An 18667-nucleotide genomic window follows, 5' to 3' on the forward strand; every position below is an offset into this window, starting at 1 on the left:
ATATCTGTCCCTCGCTATTTCAACAGATCCGAGACAAGAATAATGACTAAAGTATAATTCTACCACTTTCCTTTCAACAACAAAGAGAAGAAAAATTAGTAAATAGTAAAAATAGTAAAAAGATTCACGGGCGCTGGGGCCTTTTGGCCCCCCCTGAGTAACACTAAGGACCCCCTAGGGGTCCCGGTCCCGGACCCCCTGTCCCGGCCCGCCAGTAGAGAAATAAAATGTAAAAAATGTAAAAGCTGCCAATTCCCTGAATCATGATGCAACTCTCCATAACAGGCCACAGACCATTAGATGTTCTGCTATCGTACATTCTATTAAAACTACACTTTTTGTCCACAACTCACTCACACATACATACGGCTAGTCGGCTAACCACCAAGTTGGACTCAAAAGCGCTTTCACATTCAACAACTTTAGATACACAAGATCTCAGGAGTCATGTGAGATGTGACAGTCTAGTTTAGGCCAGCTCATCTTCAAGCTCACAGCTATCGAAAATGTTTGGTGTATGTGTGTGTGTGGGGGGGGGGGGGGGGGGATGAAGAGGTGGGGGCAGAAGGGGTGGAGGTGTGAACTCTGCTACTGCCTCTGCTGCGGTGGCAGAGGAAACAACAGGAGGAAGCAGGGGGAGGGGGAGGGGGATGATGTTTCTCGTAGTTTCATAAAAGTTGACATCTAGACTAGTCGCACAATGCAGGCAGTGTGAAGATGAAGCAGAATGGATGAGCATGTGTACGCCGTACCAGACCTGACAACAGATGTCAGGTACGGACCAGGAGACAGAGGAGAGAGAGAGGAGAGGATAGTAGACATCTATGTCTCTGCAGACCACCTTGACCCTGACCCTGACCCCCCTGTACAACAGAACACAACACGACAACAGCATGGAGGTAAAGTTACACTGACTCTAAAATGATTTTATAACATATTTATTAGGAGTGTAACATTACATTTTAATAGCGATTCGATACATATCACGATACATGGTTGACGATACGAACATGGACGATATTGGTTCATTCATGGTGATACGATACGATTCAATTCAATGATTTAAAATCGATATAGTAACTATTTAGCAAAGAAATTAAATCTGTGTGAAAAGTGTGGATAGTGCAGGTCGATTCTTTGCACTGCTGATTCGATACCATACAAAATAAAACGATACGATTTGATTTTAGCTGTTTTCATTTCGATATAGTTCGATTTTTTAAGTTAAAAACGATATTTCGATGCAGTTACTATATCGTTACAACCCTAATATTATAGATGTTACACAAGAGCAGTGGTGTACTGGTGTCTGATAGGAAGTGGCTTCCTTTACCCCAGAATGCGGGGCCTATTTGTGGTCGCGTAGACGCACAACAAAGCCGGATGGAACACGATGGATTCCAACTCCCATCTATGGCTGTTACGCAAGAGCTGTGCTGTAGTGCAGTGGACGGTTCTCAACCTTTTCAAGCCTCGACACCCAAAATAATCATATTTTAACTGAGACCCCCCCACCCTGACAAGCACTAAGAGTTGAGGCATTACATGTTGTATAACATGTTTCTATTGTGAAAATAGCAGATCTACATGCTCACGACGCCTCGCGTTGTGAGCATGTAGATCTGCTATTTTCACAATTTCTGCCTCTAATATTTGACAATTTGGCCAATGTTTAATTTGTCATTTTAGAGGTAATAGAAAGTCTTTTGTCACTTTAGATTGTCACTTGACAGATTGTTTAAGTGTCACTTTAGAAATGTGCAGATACCCTCTATACCAGGGGTGGGCAACTTTGATGCTGGAGAGGGCCACAATGCATACAGTCAGAAATAGCAAAAATAGCCGATCTACAAACTCAAAACGCCTCGCACGGAGACGCGTTTTGAGCTTGTTGATCTGCTATTTTTGCATATTATTAGAATCCTGATTTTTTTTTTCAAATGCATGTAGGCCTACAGGTTCTTATGTTACTTATGTTACTTCTTACTTTATGAACTTAAATACAAATGCATTGGACATAAAAAAAAAATACTATTAGTAGGCTACTAGTCATCAAGATGAAAATATGAAATGATGTAATGAAATAATGACAGCTGGTCATGTTAGCACGTTTGGAATTATAACAGCTGAAACCAATAATATATCAGTATTCCTGAGGGCTGCATAAAGTGAAGGTGGGAGCTGCATGTGGCCCCCGGGCTGCCAGTTGCCCATGCGTGCTCTATACACTTAAACTTTATGTTGGTTTGTTTACTGTTGAGTGAGAAAACAATGTTGCACATTAAGCTAATCACCTGGTGGCCCCCACATAATTTGGGGACCCCCCCTGGGGGGTCTGGAGCAGTGGTTCTCAACCTGTGGGTTGGGACCCCCCAGGTGGGTCCCACATGAGTTTGAGGAGTCCCCAGATAAATGGTAAATGGTAAATGGTGCATTTATATAGCAATTTTATCCAAGGCGCTTTACATAGATTGTGCATTACATTCACCCATTCACGCACAAATTCATACACCGGTGGCGGAGGAAACCCTGCAAGGCACCAACTAGGGGTTCAGAGTCTTGCCCAAGGACCCTTCGACATTAACTCAGGGGGAGCCTGGATTCGAACTGGGAACCCTTCGGGAACCCTTCGTGCTCTAGTAACGGTTTCTCTACCCCTGAGCTACGCCGCCCCCAGATGACAGTGAAGTCATGATTTTAATAGCTCAAAAAAAGAAAAGACCATAAAAAGACCATTATTGCATCAAATGAATGAACAAACTACTATAAAAAAACTGGTACATTGACTAAATTGTTAGATAATATAAGAAAGAGGTAAACGTTTTGAAAATGACGATCTACAAGTCCACAATGCCACGCAACGCCTGGCATTGTGAGCTTGTAGATCTGCTATTTTCACAACATTCATCTGTGAGTCAAACTAAATGTAATGTCTCAACTCCTATGCTCATCAGGGTGGGGGGTCCCCAGTTCAAATATGATTCTTTTGGGAGGTCACGGCCTGAAAAGGTTGAGGTCTGGTCTGGAGGACTGCATGGCTATTTAATTCTCTAATTATGCAAAACATAACAAACATGAACAGAGGTCATCGCCATGCTGGTCTGTGGGCATTTTTGCCAAAATGCTATTTTTGCCACAGACAAATGAGTGGACACTAATATTAACAGAAACACATAAAGAGACAGCCCTGAATGATCTTTATTATATACAGGTCTGCAGGGTTCGAGTTATGCGGGGGCCAGTGGGAGCTTAGCTCCCATAGTTAAAGTCTGGGACCCCATAGTCAACAACCCCCTTTGGGGTCTCTTTTTTTCTAAGTGTGTTTTTTTTTTTTTTTTTTCTCGTTTTTTTTTTTTTTTTATGTTCCATTGGAAGAATTTATATTATTTATGTTAACTAGATATACTAAATAAACATGTTAGACAGTAAGACTGAACAATGACATCACACCGTTTAATCCTACTATTAATTTTATTATTATAAATCAGGCGCATTTAATGTGGGGTGTGAGTCTTCCTTTACCGTCCGGGTTATAACACACTCGCTGCAATGGTTCCTACCTTTCCCCCAGCTGGATGCAGACCTACCCAGCTGCGTGGTCTCGCCATGGCCTGGGCATAGGCTAAGCTAGGAACCACTGCATCGAGTCTTTGCACTTCTAGCCACGGCCCGGACGGCAAAGGAAGGCGGACACGCCGGAGAGCAACAAAACAACCAAACAAAACAACGCTGTCTTAGCAAGACCATACCCGAGGGAAGTAGGGGTGCTGGGGGTGCGGCCGCACCCCCTCCCCCACGTCCCACCGCACCCCCTAAAGGGGGGTTGGGGGGAAAATATTGCCGATCGGCAAGTAGAGGCTCTGACATCAGTGGCGTGAAGTAGGAGCTATTGGCTACTTCTATTTCCAGTACAATTTCAAAATAAACATGTGTTGAATGATCGATTGTATAGACAAAAAAAAAAAAGAAAGGCTCTTGTTTTGAAATGTGCTTCTGGGCACTGTTCAGAGAGGAAATGGCTTTCAAAGGACTTCCCTTTTAACTTGTCTGAACGTCTGTCTCTCTGTGCGTAACTGATGCGTCATGGACTCGGTGGATTATAACAATACGGCCATAAAGGAATATACAGAACACCAAGACAACACAACCTAGGCTATGAAGACATTAAACATCGCCCTCTGCTAGCCCTGGCGTCCTCACTGGTGAGTCGTGGGCTCGTGGCTATAGACTTGTAATGATGAATGAATGCTATGTTATGCTGCTGTGCTGCCTGGCTAGGCTAACGTTTGGGCTAGCTAGTGGCTAATGGCTATGGTGTACCAGAACCATCGCCAATGAAGCCTGGGTTTCCGAGGCTAGCTGTTTCCTAACACTGGGGTCTGGACCGATGTGGCAGACACGTTGTATGGGTCACAACGCACTGAACACAGTGCGAAGCAACTCGTTGTGAGCTTGTACATCTGCTATTTTCACTACTTGTTTGGTACAAGGTAGTAATGTCTCTTGGTTCACGGGCTAAAAAGTTTGGGAACCATCATACTTGCTGTTGTAGACAGGTTCACGGGCTAAAATGTTTGCTTGCTGTTGTAGACAGTGGTGTAAAGTAACTAAGTAGATTAACTGAAAAGCTCTGGGAACTGAATGATTTTATGAAACTGGCACTTGTTGTCTGACTGTTGGTACCAAGAAATCCAGACTATATACCGAAAAGTACCTGATTTAATATGATTTAATATAGGAAAATACTCGTTTTAGCCGACTTTATACCCGAAAAATAGGGCCCCCATAACTATGGGGGCCACCCCCATAACTATGGGGGCCCTATTTTTCGGCGGCGCCTTTGGCGCCGCTAGAGGGACCCCATAGCTCTCGGAGTATAACTCGAACTCTGCAGGTCTGTAACTGAGAGTATGCAAATGGAATAGTCAAGTGGAATTTCTGAAAAAAGTGATTGTTAGAGGCATTTTGGGGTAAAAGTTGGGAACCAGTCTATTTCACACAATTCAAGGGTGCTGAATCTGAAAAAAATGGTTACCAAGCAAAACTTAGTTTTTGACCTTCTAATTTGCATAACAAAATAGCTGCAGAATTGTCAATTTTAAACTATTTTCTTCAAGTCTAATCAAGCTTTTGGGAACACCCAGAACAGTTTTTGAGTTGTTTGATTCAGTTTAGATTTAAACATTTGATATTCATTTTATCAGACACGCCCCCTTCCTATACAAACCCATTGTAACTTCAAGCTCCATTTTAACCATGATAGATTTAATGAGAACACCCGTCCTTTTTTCTGGTGACTCCTGATATGCTCCTAATACGTGAGCAGGTTATGTTTTGTCAATAACATTTTTAATTTATCTTTAATAAGTTCTTAATTGTAATTTATTTCTTTCATTTTCCCAAATAATTATAGAAAATAAACTAAAAAGGTTATCGAAAGAACACTGCCTGTTTGTGTATTAGAAGGGGATCAGGAGTCACCAGAAAAAAGAATGGGTGTTTTCATTGAATCTATCATGGTTAAAATGTTTTATTTTTATTTAAAAGGGATATTTCACTTAAATACAAAAACATTTTAACCATGATAGATTCAATGAAAACACCCATCCTTTTTTCTGGTGACTCCTGACGCCCTCTTAACTCATACAGTGCCAGGCGACTTTTAGGGCGACTTTCTCACTATGGGCTTCCCTGCCAAGCGACTTTGGGCGACTTTTACTTAGAAAAAAAAAAAAAAAAAAAATTTTTTCAAAAAAATTTTTTTTTTCAAAAAGATTTTTTGGACCCCAAAAAATGTAGTAGGCATGATAGAAATCGCGAAATTGCATGTTTAACCCCCATAGCAACCCCATCTATCAAACATGGCAGCCATCTTTGTTTACATTATAGGAAAACATAATGGCTATTATCTCAAGAATGCCTGAACGGATTTCCAATCTTTTTTTTTTGTTTGAAAGCTGTGAACAGCCTGCACAAACATGGTGCATGATCTGTGCATGGGTGTGCATGATCTGTGCACTACAAATTACATGGAAGTCTATGGAGAGGGCTGGCACTAATGCCACTCGAGGGCATTTTTAATTGGCAGTAAGTGAGTTAATACACAAACAGGCAGTGTTTTTTTTTATAACTTTTTTAGTTTCTTTTTAATAATTATTTGGGAAAATGAAAAATAAATAAATACAAAAAATAAATTATTAAAAAGAAATGAAAGGAGTTATCGAAAGAACACGTCAGGCGTCAGGAGTCACCAGAAAAAAGGATGGGTGTTTTCATTAAATCTATCATGGTTAAAATGGAGTTTGAAGTTACAATGGGTTTGTATAGGAAGGGGGCGTGTCTGATAAAATGAATATCAAATATCTAAATATAAACTGAATCAAGCAACTCAAAAACTGTCCTGGGTGTTCGCAAAACCCTGATTATATGATAAAAGGATGAAAAGTTTTTTGAAAGAGAAATATTGCTTGAATAAATAGTTCAAAATGTACAATTCGGTAGCCACTTTGTTATGCAAATTAGAAGGTCAAAAACTCAAAATTTTGATTGGTAACCAGGTTTTTTCAGATTCTGCACCCCTGAATTATGTAAAATGGCCTGGTTACCCACTTTTACCCCCAAATGCCTCTAACCTGCTTATAGAAGGCCTTTTTTCAGAATTTCCGCCTGACTAGAACCAAAAGGACCCGTATGGGTCCACCTGGTTCCATTTGTACTCTCAGAGTTATGGGGGTCCGTGAAAATAAAACATTTGAGAACCACTAGGACCAGCAGTGGACTACTAATATGCCATAGTGTCGTAGTAATTCAGTGTCATACATACCCTAAAGAAAACCTGGAGACTGACATTCAGTAACTGGGTTTTATGATCAAAATAAGAACATTATAATGTTGTGTAAATATAGTATTTGCCACAGACAAGGGCAAGTCTTTGCCACTGACACATTTATCTGTGTTGGGACCCCAAATGATCATATTGGTCAGTCAACTTCATGTGAAAGTTCAAATTGTCAATTAGTTTCTCATACTGTACTTATAGTAATGTTTGCACCGTCAGCCATCTGTTTAACCCTAGCAATGCCAAACCACCCACTGAGGTCTAGAAATCACCTGTTTTACCATAGCTACATCTTATGTACCATGCACATCAAGAGCCACTCTATATCTAATCTAAACTATCTACTGTATCTAAATGTCCGTTGACATCACTGATAATAAACAGTGTCGCCACCATGCACACTGCACAGCTGCATGCTGAAACAATGCCTACATCACAGACAGGTATTGCACAACTGGACGTCAATGGTGACTGTTCTGCTTAACGGGCACCGGTCTGTGTTCTCAATTTACAATTTAGGCATTTAACAGACGCTCTTAATCCAGAGCGACTTACAATAAGCAAGGTAATACATCAATACAATAAGGAAGGTAATACATCAATATCAATATCAATACATCAAATGCATAGAAATATCAATCTAGACAAAAGAAAATGGGCTAAGGTGGAGTCTGAAGAGGAGAGTCTTCAGACCACGGTGGAAGCCAGGGAGTGAGTCTGTTGTTCTAGTCATCCAGGACTTGGTCAGAGAGAGAAGGATTTTGGGCACAAATGGACGGGTGCGTAGCATTATTCAGACGTTCGATAGAACATTACTCCTACATTCAATCCCTGATATACTGCGCACGCTCCCGGCAGCGACTAGTGTGATATTACTTGTCAACTAAGACATTACTTACATAATACATTGCTTGTTATCTATCATGAAGCATAATAACTTGTTAAAAGTTGTCACTTGGTCCGGACCGCTAACCTTGCAGTCCGGGCACCTCCACCTTGCCAGACAGCATGTTGCGTGTTCGAGTCCCGATCCTGACGATCTTTGCTGCGTGTCACTCCCTGTCTCTCTCTCCACATTTCCTGTCCATCTACTATACTATCAATAAAGGCAGAAATTGCAAAAATTCTCATAAGTTTGTCTCGTGTTTTTCAGCCTCTGCTGAGTCATGGAAGAACAATGCTTTCAAAGCTGCCACAGTGTGTGGGGGGGTGCTGTGTGTAATCCTATTGGCTGTCATCACTGGCTTGGGCGTACGCAGTGAGTGGCATTCTATAATAAACACTAATGTATGTTACTTTCCAAACGTCCAACAGTTGTATGCAAAACACCACATTTTCTCCTTCTTACAGATTCTGAACTGATTTTATTCACTGTTAGATCATGTTGATCATCATGTATCATTAATCTGAGCAAACATCAAAAAAACAAACTAAAGCAAAACACGGCGGCTTACTTTATTGGTTTGTTGTTAGAATTATCTGGATGGATGACCTTTGGCAGAGGATGTTACTACATCTCTACTGAGGGGAAAACCTGGGACCAGAGCAGAAAATACTGTAGAGACCACCACTCTGACCTGATCATCATCAACAACAAAGAAGAACAGGTATGGTCTGTGTGTGTGTGTGTGTGTGTGTGTGTGTGTGTGTGTGTGTGTGTGTGTGTGTGTGTGTGCGTGCGTGCGTGCGTGCGTGCGTGCGTGCGTGCGTGCGTGCGTGCGTGCGTGCGTGCGTGCGTGTGTGTGTGTTGTTATTTCAGTAACCAGCATCTCTTCTGTCCAGGACTTTGTTAACAGAACTGTTAACTGGGACCAGTTTGTGTGGCTGGGTTTGACTGACAGAGAGGAGGAAGGAGTGTGGAAATGGGTGGATGGAACACCACTGACCTCACCAACGTAAGACTTTACCTTCATTCTACTCTTATTCATTTCTAAGTAACAACATTTTTACTACATTTCACATACTACACATAATAATTATGTTCCACGCATTTAATTTCTAAAGGGTATTAACACATTTCGTGCCAGCTATTTTGAATTAATCCAACGGTTTAGTGCTTTTGTGTTTTTCACACCTGCTCTCATTGCTCCTCCACAGAGCAGACTGAGGCTGTCCTCTGTCTAAGCAACTCAAAACATTTCCCACCCTGTTGTTGTAGATGTATATATTATTAAAATACAAACATGCTGCACTGTCACTAAACAGTTCACTGTCCAGTTAATTTTTAATATGTAGACTATCTTTTGAGGTTTGAGGTAAAACATAAGTCATCCTTGTAAAAGTATTGTAATGGGTTAAATATTCCTACTTCTCCAGGTACTGGATCCCTGGTGAGCCTAGTAACAATGTAAAAAAAGAAGACTGTGCTGCATATCTTAATGCGCCCTCAAACAGTAGTAATGGATGGCACACTGTACCATGTACTTGGAATAAGCGTTGTATGTGTGAAAAGGTTGTGTAGTGAAATCATCACTTTCACATTGTATCAGTTATCAGTTGTTGTGTTGGTACAGCTACAGAAAGGTGTGTTTACATGTGGTTGTTTGTGTGTTTACTTTGGTTTGTCTGCCTTGTAATTATACACAATATGCACTGTAAACATTATATATAACAATTTATATTGATGTTCGCATTATTTAGTTAAAGGGGAAACACACACACACACACACACACACACACACACACACACACACACACACACACACACACACACACACACACACACACACACACACACACACACACACAAACTCAAAGGTATATGTTTATTTTAAAATAAGATAAGAAGATAAACTCCAGTCCAGGGACCAAATCACGTTGTGTACAGATAAAACAGCTGACATTAATGTACACAAAGTTTTGGGATGTGTGAACAGTGCACCTCTCCACATACTCTACAGGTGGTGTATGTTGATTTTATTATAATGATTAACAGTTGTTGTGAGGAAGTATCACACAAGAACAATAATAAATGTGATCATTTTGCTGGTCTAACATCCAGTGTAATTAATAGCTTGTGTTCTCTGAGTCCAATAAAATGTCATTGCAACATTTAATGTTTCAGTGTTTGATGTTTTCTTCTCAAGATCAGATAAGGATTACTGCTCATAATATTTATATGAAATGACCTGCCCTTGAAGTGGCACCAACTATTACAAAAAAGAGCAGATATACAAGCTCATATCGTAGCAGTGTGTTGTAGGACTCTCATTGATTGTGCTCCAAAAAAGCATCTTTATCTCCAAAAAAAGTTGTTTGATCCCAAAACCGCATTTTTCACAGCAAAATAGCAAGATAAACACTCGTTGGGACTCAGCAGCCATGATCCATGCTGAGTCACATACTTGTGTTTTGTGACTGGACCAGTGTAAAGTCGCACCAAGCGTTCATATTTTCAGTTCACTTCAAAATAAGAGCGCCCTATGCGAGGAAATCGTGGCAATCTACTGTTGGGATCACTGCAAAATAAAGGCACCTAATGTGTTAAAACAATGTGTTGCCTGTGATGAAATGGCCAGAATGGTGACGCCGTGAATGACCGTGTTCTGGGAATACGATCACTCTGAATTACAGTAAATATCATTGGTCAGATGGAGAGAGCAAAGATGCTGAGATTACTGGAGTTACGCATGTGCATGTGCATGTGCATGTGCATGTGCTTGCGTGCATGTGTTTGTGTGGGTATGGTTTTTGAGACCAAAACCTCCAAACATTAGCGTCCTCCACCTCATCCATCAATGCCATTATAGCTGGAGAGGAACTGGTAAAGTTTGTGCACTTGGTGAAAAGTTTTTGATTTTTGGTATGGTGTTAGGTATGGGTATAAGGTTTTCAAAAACCATCGCAAACAAGTTGGGCTCGCCCCCTAGTGGTCTGTTTGCAATGAATCAAATATTAGAAACGTCAGTATATGGTTCAAACCCCAAATAATTGATGAAAGAGATTTTTCAATGGATTCTGTTACTATTGGGTATGATAAACAACATATAAAGTTTAGGAAAAAATAACTACTGGAAAGGCACCATTTTCAAGATGGTGTCCATGATGGCTGCCGGGAGCTTAAAATGCCTATGAACTGTGTTTTAATGTGTAAAAATTCATAAAACATATTCACTTGGTGAAGAGTTTTTGAATTTTGGCATGGTGTTAGGTATGGGTATAAGGTTTTCAAAAAACAAGTTGGGCTCGCCCCCTAGTCGTCTGTTTGCAATGAATCAGATATTAGATAGGTCAGTATATTGTAGACCACTAGGGGGTGAGCCCAACTTGTTTGCGATAGTTTTTGAAAACCTTATACCCATACCTAACACCATGTCAAAATGTAAAAGCTAATTACCAAGTGCATATTTTATATGAATTTTTACACATTAAATAGGCATTTTAGCTCCCAGCAGCCATCGTGGACGCCATCTTGAAAATGATGCCTTTCCGTTAGTTATTTTTTCCTAAACTTTTAGTATGTTGTTTATCATACCCAATAGTAACAGAATCCATTGAAAAATCTCTTTTATCAATTATTTGGGGTTTCAACCATATACTGACAGATCTACTATTGAATTCATTGCAAACAGACCACTAGGGGGCGAGCCCAACTTGTTTGCGATGGTTTTTGAAAACCTTATACCCATACCTAACACCATACCAAAAATCAAAAACTCTTCACCAAGTGCAGATTTATTATGAATTTTTACACATTAAAACCCAGTTTATAGGCATTTTCAGCTCCCGGCAGCCATCATGGACGCCATCTTGAAAATGGTGCCTTTCCGGTAGTTATTTTTTCCTGAATGTTTTGTATGTTGTTTACCATACCCAATAGTAACAGAATCCATTGAAACATATTTTTCATCAATTATTTGGGGTTTGAATCATATACTGACGTATCTAATATTTGATTCATTGCAAACAGACCACTAGGGGGCGAGCCCAACTTGTTTGGTTTTTGAAAACCTTACACCCATACCTAACACCATACCAAAAATCTAAAACCTTTCACCAAGCGCACAAAATTGATGATTTTTGACCAGTTTCTACCCAGCTATTATTAGTAGATCTGAGATAGATTGATCATTGCGACTGTAGGTCGCAGTTTAGTATGTGAACGGTCACAGCTTGTCCGTATGTACCAGTATGTATCTCTGTCTATAACGCCTGACACTGTGGTTCTATGGGTTTGTCGCTCTGACATTATGCTCTGACGTCACTGTGATGTCAGGGGAACCACACAAACAGAATCCTTTTTATGCCTATATATGGAGTTCCCTGATGTCATCGATATTAAGCCCATATCTAACAGGACTTCATATGGGAATGCCCATATATGGAGGCCACATCGGCCACATACCACACCAACAGAATCCATATATGGCCCAGACAGATGGCCGAGACAGCCCATATCTGTGTGGCTGGTTCTACAGACAGGGATCTCCATGTATGGGCATAAAATGGATTGTATGTATGATGTCAGATGTCATAGACGTCATAGGACTTTCACATAACGAAAAACTTATTTCGTGTATCATTGTCCTTGATGATTGCGACCGAAGGTCGCATATACTCTGAAAAACCGTGTCGCTTGAGTGACCTTCCTTCCTTCCTTCCTTCCTTCCTGCCGTAACCTCTGTGATGTCAGTGTGATGTCAGCGAGTTGTGACATCACTTCCTGTACGGGGCGGCTACACGAAATGTGGATAACACTATATATGGAGATAGTCCAGTCCATCATGTCATATGGGACTACCGTCATAGACAGTAGCCAAAAGAGAAGGATACACAAGACTAAGAAAGACAAAAAAAGGAGGAGGAGGATAAAGATACCAAAAGGAGAGAGAAGAAAGGGTGGATGAGGTACAATGTGTCTCAGAAAAGAAAAGGAGGTGGCAACGGGGGCGGCTAGATAAAGTTATTAGGCCTGGATCCGACTTTAAGTCGACGCACAGGATTCCAGAAGTGTAGCGCTTATTCGCTCTTGTATCAAACTGGTACTCGAAACGTTCTTAGAATTTAATATATATTTTCTAAAGTAAATATGGGGGTGGCTGTGAAAAAAAGAGAAGAATAAAAACGAAAAAAGGAGGAGGAGGATAAAGATACCAAAAGGAGAGAGAAGAAAGGGTGGATGAGGTACAATGTGCGGTATCCTCCTTGTCAAGCTCGACGTTGGTCATTTGGACCTATACATGGAGAAATGGAGCGAACCTGTTTGGCTAAACATGGAGATGTGGTACAGAATGACTCATATGGGCATAAAAAGTATGTCATGTGACATCACTTCCTGTACAGACAGTCAGACAGACAGCCATTGACTCCGGCCTAACAATGGCTACTGTCTATGACGGTAGTCCCATATGACATGATGGACTGGACTATCTCCATATATAGTGTTATCCACATCTCCATGTTTAGGCCCTATCGCTCACACCCTAGGTGGGGTTGGCGATAGGGCCAACCCCACCTAGGGTTGATACCCTCACAAAAACATGAACAAACTCCCCCCAGAATGATAACAACTAGAATCGTCAGAGAAACGCTGTGGTTGGCCAGATAGTCAAGAATTGGCACGACCTCTCCCTTTAGGGCGAGGTCGCATGTCACCCTGAGGTCGCATTCCACCCTCAGGTGTCTTACTAGTAGTATACAGTAACTGTATGTTAATGTTTGGGCTCTCACATGCATATCTCCATATACAGTACATGGATCTCCATATATTTGTACCAGGGGTAACTGATCCGATATACATCACTGGCCAGATGGCCAAGACATGGCTTGTCGCCCTGAGGCGTCTTACTAGTTAGTAAGTGTGAAGACGGATAGATAGATTGATGGGACAGATTGACGTGACAGTTGTTTTGGCTGCAGTCCCCTGGGTCATTTGGACCCTCAAATCCCCGGGGGTCTTTAGTCACCTGGTGTGTGAAGGTGAACCAAAGGGCTGCATGCAGCAATCACCATAGAACAGACTGGACAGAGTGTGACTTAATTCTGCATGAGAGCCTAAACTCAGCCCAGGGTTTCTCAAAGTTGGTGTCGTGATGCCAGTCCAGGGATGCCGTCAGAATAATCTGATAATATGTGAAATTCATCAATATCACTACATCAACATCACATCGTAAAACATACCTGATTTGCATTGGACTTGTAGAGTTATTTTCCCGTCTACCCCGACTCTCTTCACCAAAAATAGCCGATCTACAAGCTCACAACGCCACACATTCATACAGTGATGGCAGAGGAAACCATGCAAGGCACCAACCAACCTGCTCAGCGGGAGCAACTAGAGGTTCAGAGTCTTGCTCAAGGACTCTTCCATAATAACTCTGTGTCGTGACGGACAGAACGGCCCATACAAAGCGATATGCATGTGAGTCAGTGACGTGACGCCCCAAAAAATGTGTTTTTAAAAAAACTTTAAATTGCAGGCATAAAAGTTATTTACTTTTGTTCTACTCACTCTCAACCTTATGGAAATACATTTTGTTTTTAGATATTTTATTGGAATCAGACTTTATTCAGCAGTTTGTTGTACTTGTGCCTAAAATCGTCATATGGTGTGACATGAAAATAATTGTTCATAAAATGAAAATGGAGTACATCTTTCTTAACTCATTGAGTGCCAGCGCCCTCTAGGGGCCAAAGAATGCCAGCGCATCTCTCATAGGCGAGCGCTTTAGCTTCCAGGACTTCACCTTCCAGGACCTGACGTGCTCACGTTCATGCACGGCATGGAAATGTCCCGGATGAAGATGCTAACAGAATGGCTATTCCCATTTTGTCATCTAAAATATCATTTTTGGGCGATTTCGCCGTAAATAAACCTCGCGCCGCTTCCCTATGACACAATCCAGAGATATAAGCCTTTAAAGATGTGGTCTTTCATTGGATTAGGCGGAGATTGGCGATTGCGTTCGCAAATAACGTCCGGCCGGGACGTTGCTAGCTTTCGGCTAGTAGCTACAAAAATCAGGCCAGGCTTCAGAAGGCCTCTTATCATTTTTATTCATTTCATTAAATATCCCGGACTAGTTCGGGATAGGCACCCTGGAATACGTCGCGCCGCCTACAATGAACATTGGGTGAACATTGGGGGGGTCTAAACTTTATTTTAAACCATTTTCAATGGAATATATCGTCGGACAGAGTAGAATGGCTTGCTGGCTAGCGGCTAGCGAGCCGGGACCACCCACGTTGCTCCAAGCAGCTCGGGGTAAGTAAAATAGCAAATAAAAAATTGTTTTTGATCCCGAATATCCCGAACTAGTTCGGGATAGGCACTGTATGAGTTAAGTTACTCACTTTATCAAAGTCCTTTATCATAACTAACCAGTGATGCACTATAGTTTTTTGAAAATTAATTATATCTGTATATTTTTTTCATAATCGACACTCTGTGTGAGGCCCATGTTGTTGATCTTACAACATATTTTAAATGTATTCTGTCAAAACTTTCTCTAAAATTACACAAATATTTGTGACTCTTCCTGATACTATTCTCTATGTAATCCATAAACATTTTTTTGGTTTCATCATTAATAAAGGTATGATTTTTCACTATTTGGAATGTCACACCAAATGATTTAGTGTCACACCGTATGATCATATCTTCATGTGTCAAAGCAAACTGTGTTTTAACCTACCTATTAGTGAGTACTGAACTTTACTGATTGATTAAACAATTACCCAGGATAACATGGCCTTAATATTTCTGAACAGGATATTATTGTAGGGCTTTAACATGGGATAAGAAAGAATTGTAGTAGTAGATGGATGATGAGGATGTGCACAGGAATGCTACGCACACCTAAGTCTTCTGCCGGCCCACGGCAGAAGGATCCTAAAGAGACAATAAGGCGCATAGCCACACTTGGAGCCAAGGCAACATTTTATTAACACCAATTAGTGGAAACATAACTCAGCATTCAGGTAAATTGCTTTTTTCCGAAGTCTCCTGAACTTGAACACAGCATTTTGTGTTGAACAAATGTAATTAGGAATCATGACATTACACCACATCTCCACTAGCTAAAGAGTGCTGGGTTGCGCAACTCCGAAAATAGCTGATCTACAAGCTCTCGCAGCACAACGTGTTGAGAACTTGTAGATCAGCTATTTTCGCTAGTTTTGTCTCGGGTCCTACCTTAACACTGTCCATTGTCCAGTCCAGTGAGTGAATACATTAGACTGTATTGTACATCAGCCAGTCGTATTTGGTGAGGGTAGCAAACCGGCTGCCTTGTTGCGGTTCTGCTATGCCACAGACAACCTCCTGCTCTTCGTAGAAAATGCAGTCTCGCCCCTTTGGCTCCTCTCTCCTTGCTGGGTCATTGTTTAGTTTCTCCCTGTACTTTCTCGTTCTCTCAGCACTTGTCATTTTCCAGCTGACAAAAGAAAATGGAATGTATAGTTTAAGACAAAGAGAAAATATTGTTTAGATTGAAACAATATGTTAAGGTTTCTGTGAAGGGGTTTCTGCTCTGTCTGATGAATTTGAAGTATCACTGAATGAAGCTAAATTAAATTTTATGTAAAAATGTTTAAAACAAATGTTTAAATGTACAAAAGAAACATGGAACTTTGTTATTTATTGTTATATCTGTAGTTAAATACAGTATAAATCATATGGTGTGACAATCAAGTCATATGGCGTGACAAGCAGACATGTCACACCATTATGATTAAGTGTCACACCATATTACGTTTTCTGCATTTAGGATTACCTTGAGGCTACTATACACATTAGCATGCTAACAGCATGCTAGCTATAACAAAGCAACCTAGATCTACATGGAAATATGACCAAAACTTCAAATAACTTAAGCTTTTTTTTAATGAAAAGGTGTCACACCAACAGACATCCAGAAGTGGTGAGTTTGTCAAAGTTTCAACAAGATGGCATTTCATGAAAATGTTAAAATCATAACTCACCTCAGACACCTGTCTTGCAGTTGTGCTGGGAGTGCTGAATAGCCTTACAGAAGAAGGACCTCTCTAGCCAATAGGTGTCCAAATAATTGCCTGTTTAATTTTTCCAAACTAGTGTCACACCAAATGATTTTGGTTTGGGGGACAAAATGTTTTTGATCAGAAATGACTGAAAACATTATGCTTTGACTTTGAAAAGATATAGGCTCACAAATAGACATTTTTTTTAGCCTAAATTCATTTTCAAATGATTTTTAGCAATTATTTTTCTTAGTTTTATTCAAGTTCCCACTTTGAGAAACAAGGTCAGGACAGTCACACCATATGAGTTTTGCCATGTTTGGTTGAAAATTCTGAAGAAATGAGGAATGAAATGTTTTAATCTTGAGTAAGTTCACATAAAGCTTAATGTCCTGCACAATATTCAGAAGGTTTTTGACAAATATATCCTTTATTTATACATGTTTGACACCGAGGACAGCGAAAACGTTACGTCACGTCACCCACCCATGTGTCGTGTTACTGTGTGCCGTTACTTTGCAGGTTAAAAAAAGGCATGGTTTTGGCGCGAAGCACGTGAAGCCTGAAAGCTGGCTCCCACTACCAGCCTCAAGGTTAGACGCCCCTGTTAAGTCGCACTTACAAACCTAAATTGTGTAAATGTAATTTACACTTGCTTATTGGCAGTCAATTGCATTCAGGTTATTGCCATTCATGGCTGCCAGTTCCCACCTGATGTTGTGTGGGAGTCCAGACTGCTCCAGACCGTACTGAACAACCGCTAGCTCGCATAGCGTCTTCAGACTAGGACTCAAGTCTAAGACGTACAGGTCTGAGTGTCCTAAAAGCACCAGGCGATCCCCCACCATGCAACAGCACATCCATGTCATCTGAGACGGGCCTTTGCCCTTGAGCTCAACCTTCTCCCACCCCCAGGTCTTTGGAGTGTATTTCCACAGATAGTTCAGCTGAGTATCCAATACGTCACCACCATACAGATACAGCTCTCCGTTATAGGCAAAGGCTGTGTGACACTTGTGTCCGATATTGAGGGGGCGGACTTCCCAATCCCACTCCTTCTTGTACATCCAGTTGTTGGTCTCTGTGTTGAATGCAGCGATGGCGCTACGGTAGCCCTCGTGCCCCGCAAATACAAACATCGTTGTCCCAATGATGGTGGCGGAGTGATGTGGCAAAGCAGATGGTGTACAGGGAGACTTGCTGTTAAGTGAAGACCAGACCATTGTGTTGGTGTCCAACATGTAGATCCCATTAGTGCAATCACCTCCAAATATATACATGATCTTCCGCAAGGCACAGGCAGAGTGGTGCTTCCTTGCCCCCGGAACCGTCCCAGAATCCCTGGGCTTAAACCATGTGTGGGTGTCGACGTCAAAGGCGTAAAGCACGTTGCAGCACCTCAAAGACTTGCACTTCAACCCTCCCCAGATGTAGGCGATGTCTTCTATCAGCACGGCTGTGTGCATCCAGCGCGCGGAGGGAACCTCACCCCTTCCTGTTCCGGTCACGGGGGGAAACGTCACCCAGCTCAAAGTCACTGTGTTGAACACGGACACCTCCATCTGGTCCTCGGAGTGCCTGCAGGGCATTCCAAAGTGGTACACCTTGACACCCGTGACAACAGCAACATACCTGCCTCCCATTGATGATTGTTTGAGGTGCACGGTACAAGTAAACATCTTTCCTTCTTTCTTTCTTGACTGTTAAATAAAAAAATATGCTAACTGCAGTGTTTCTGTCTTTCTTTGAATGTGTACTTCTTATATAAGATGCTCTTACGTCAACACACAACACCCGACTAAAGCCCCATTTATGGTTTCCTTTTGTTCTTTTTTCTTTGGTCAGAATTCCGGGGATAGCCTGGGCTGACCCCGTGGACCAGCGGTCCAG

General features: G+C 41.4%; 1 protein-coding gene across 1 annotated transcript in view; it reads right to left on the reverse strand.

Moving 5' to 3' along the window:
- The window catches only part of LOC308291801 (kelch domain-containing protein 3-like), a gene marked incomplete at both ends in the record, with an annotated part of 30297 nt that extends 11877 nt beyond the window's left edge, over nucleotides 1-18420 (reverse strand). The window contains 2 exons of the mRNA XM_080733933.1: nucleotides 758-863; nucleotides 17528-18420. Of these exons, the coding sequence (XP_080590059.1) occupies nucleotides 758-863; nucleotides 17528-18420 (999 nt within the window). The remainder of the gene's footprint in view (nucleotides 1-757; nucleotides 864-17527) is intronic.
- Nucleotides 18421-18667: the final 247 nt, after the last annotated feature.

Source organism: Nannobrachium achirus, assembly GCF_963921795.1.
Source record: "Nannobrachium achirus genome assembly, chromosome: 9".
NCBI classification, from domain to species: Eukaryota; Metazoa; Chordata; class Actinopteri; order Myctophiformes; family Myctophidae; genus Nannobrachium; species Nannobrachium achirus.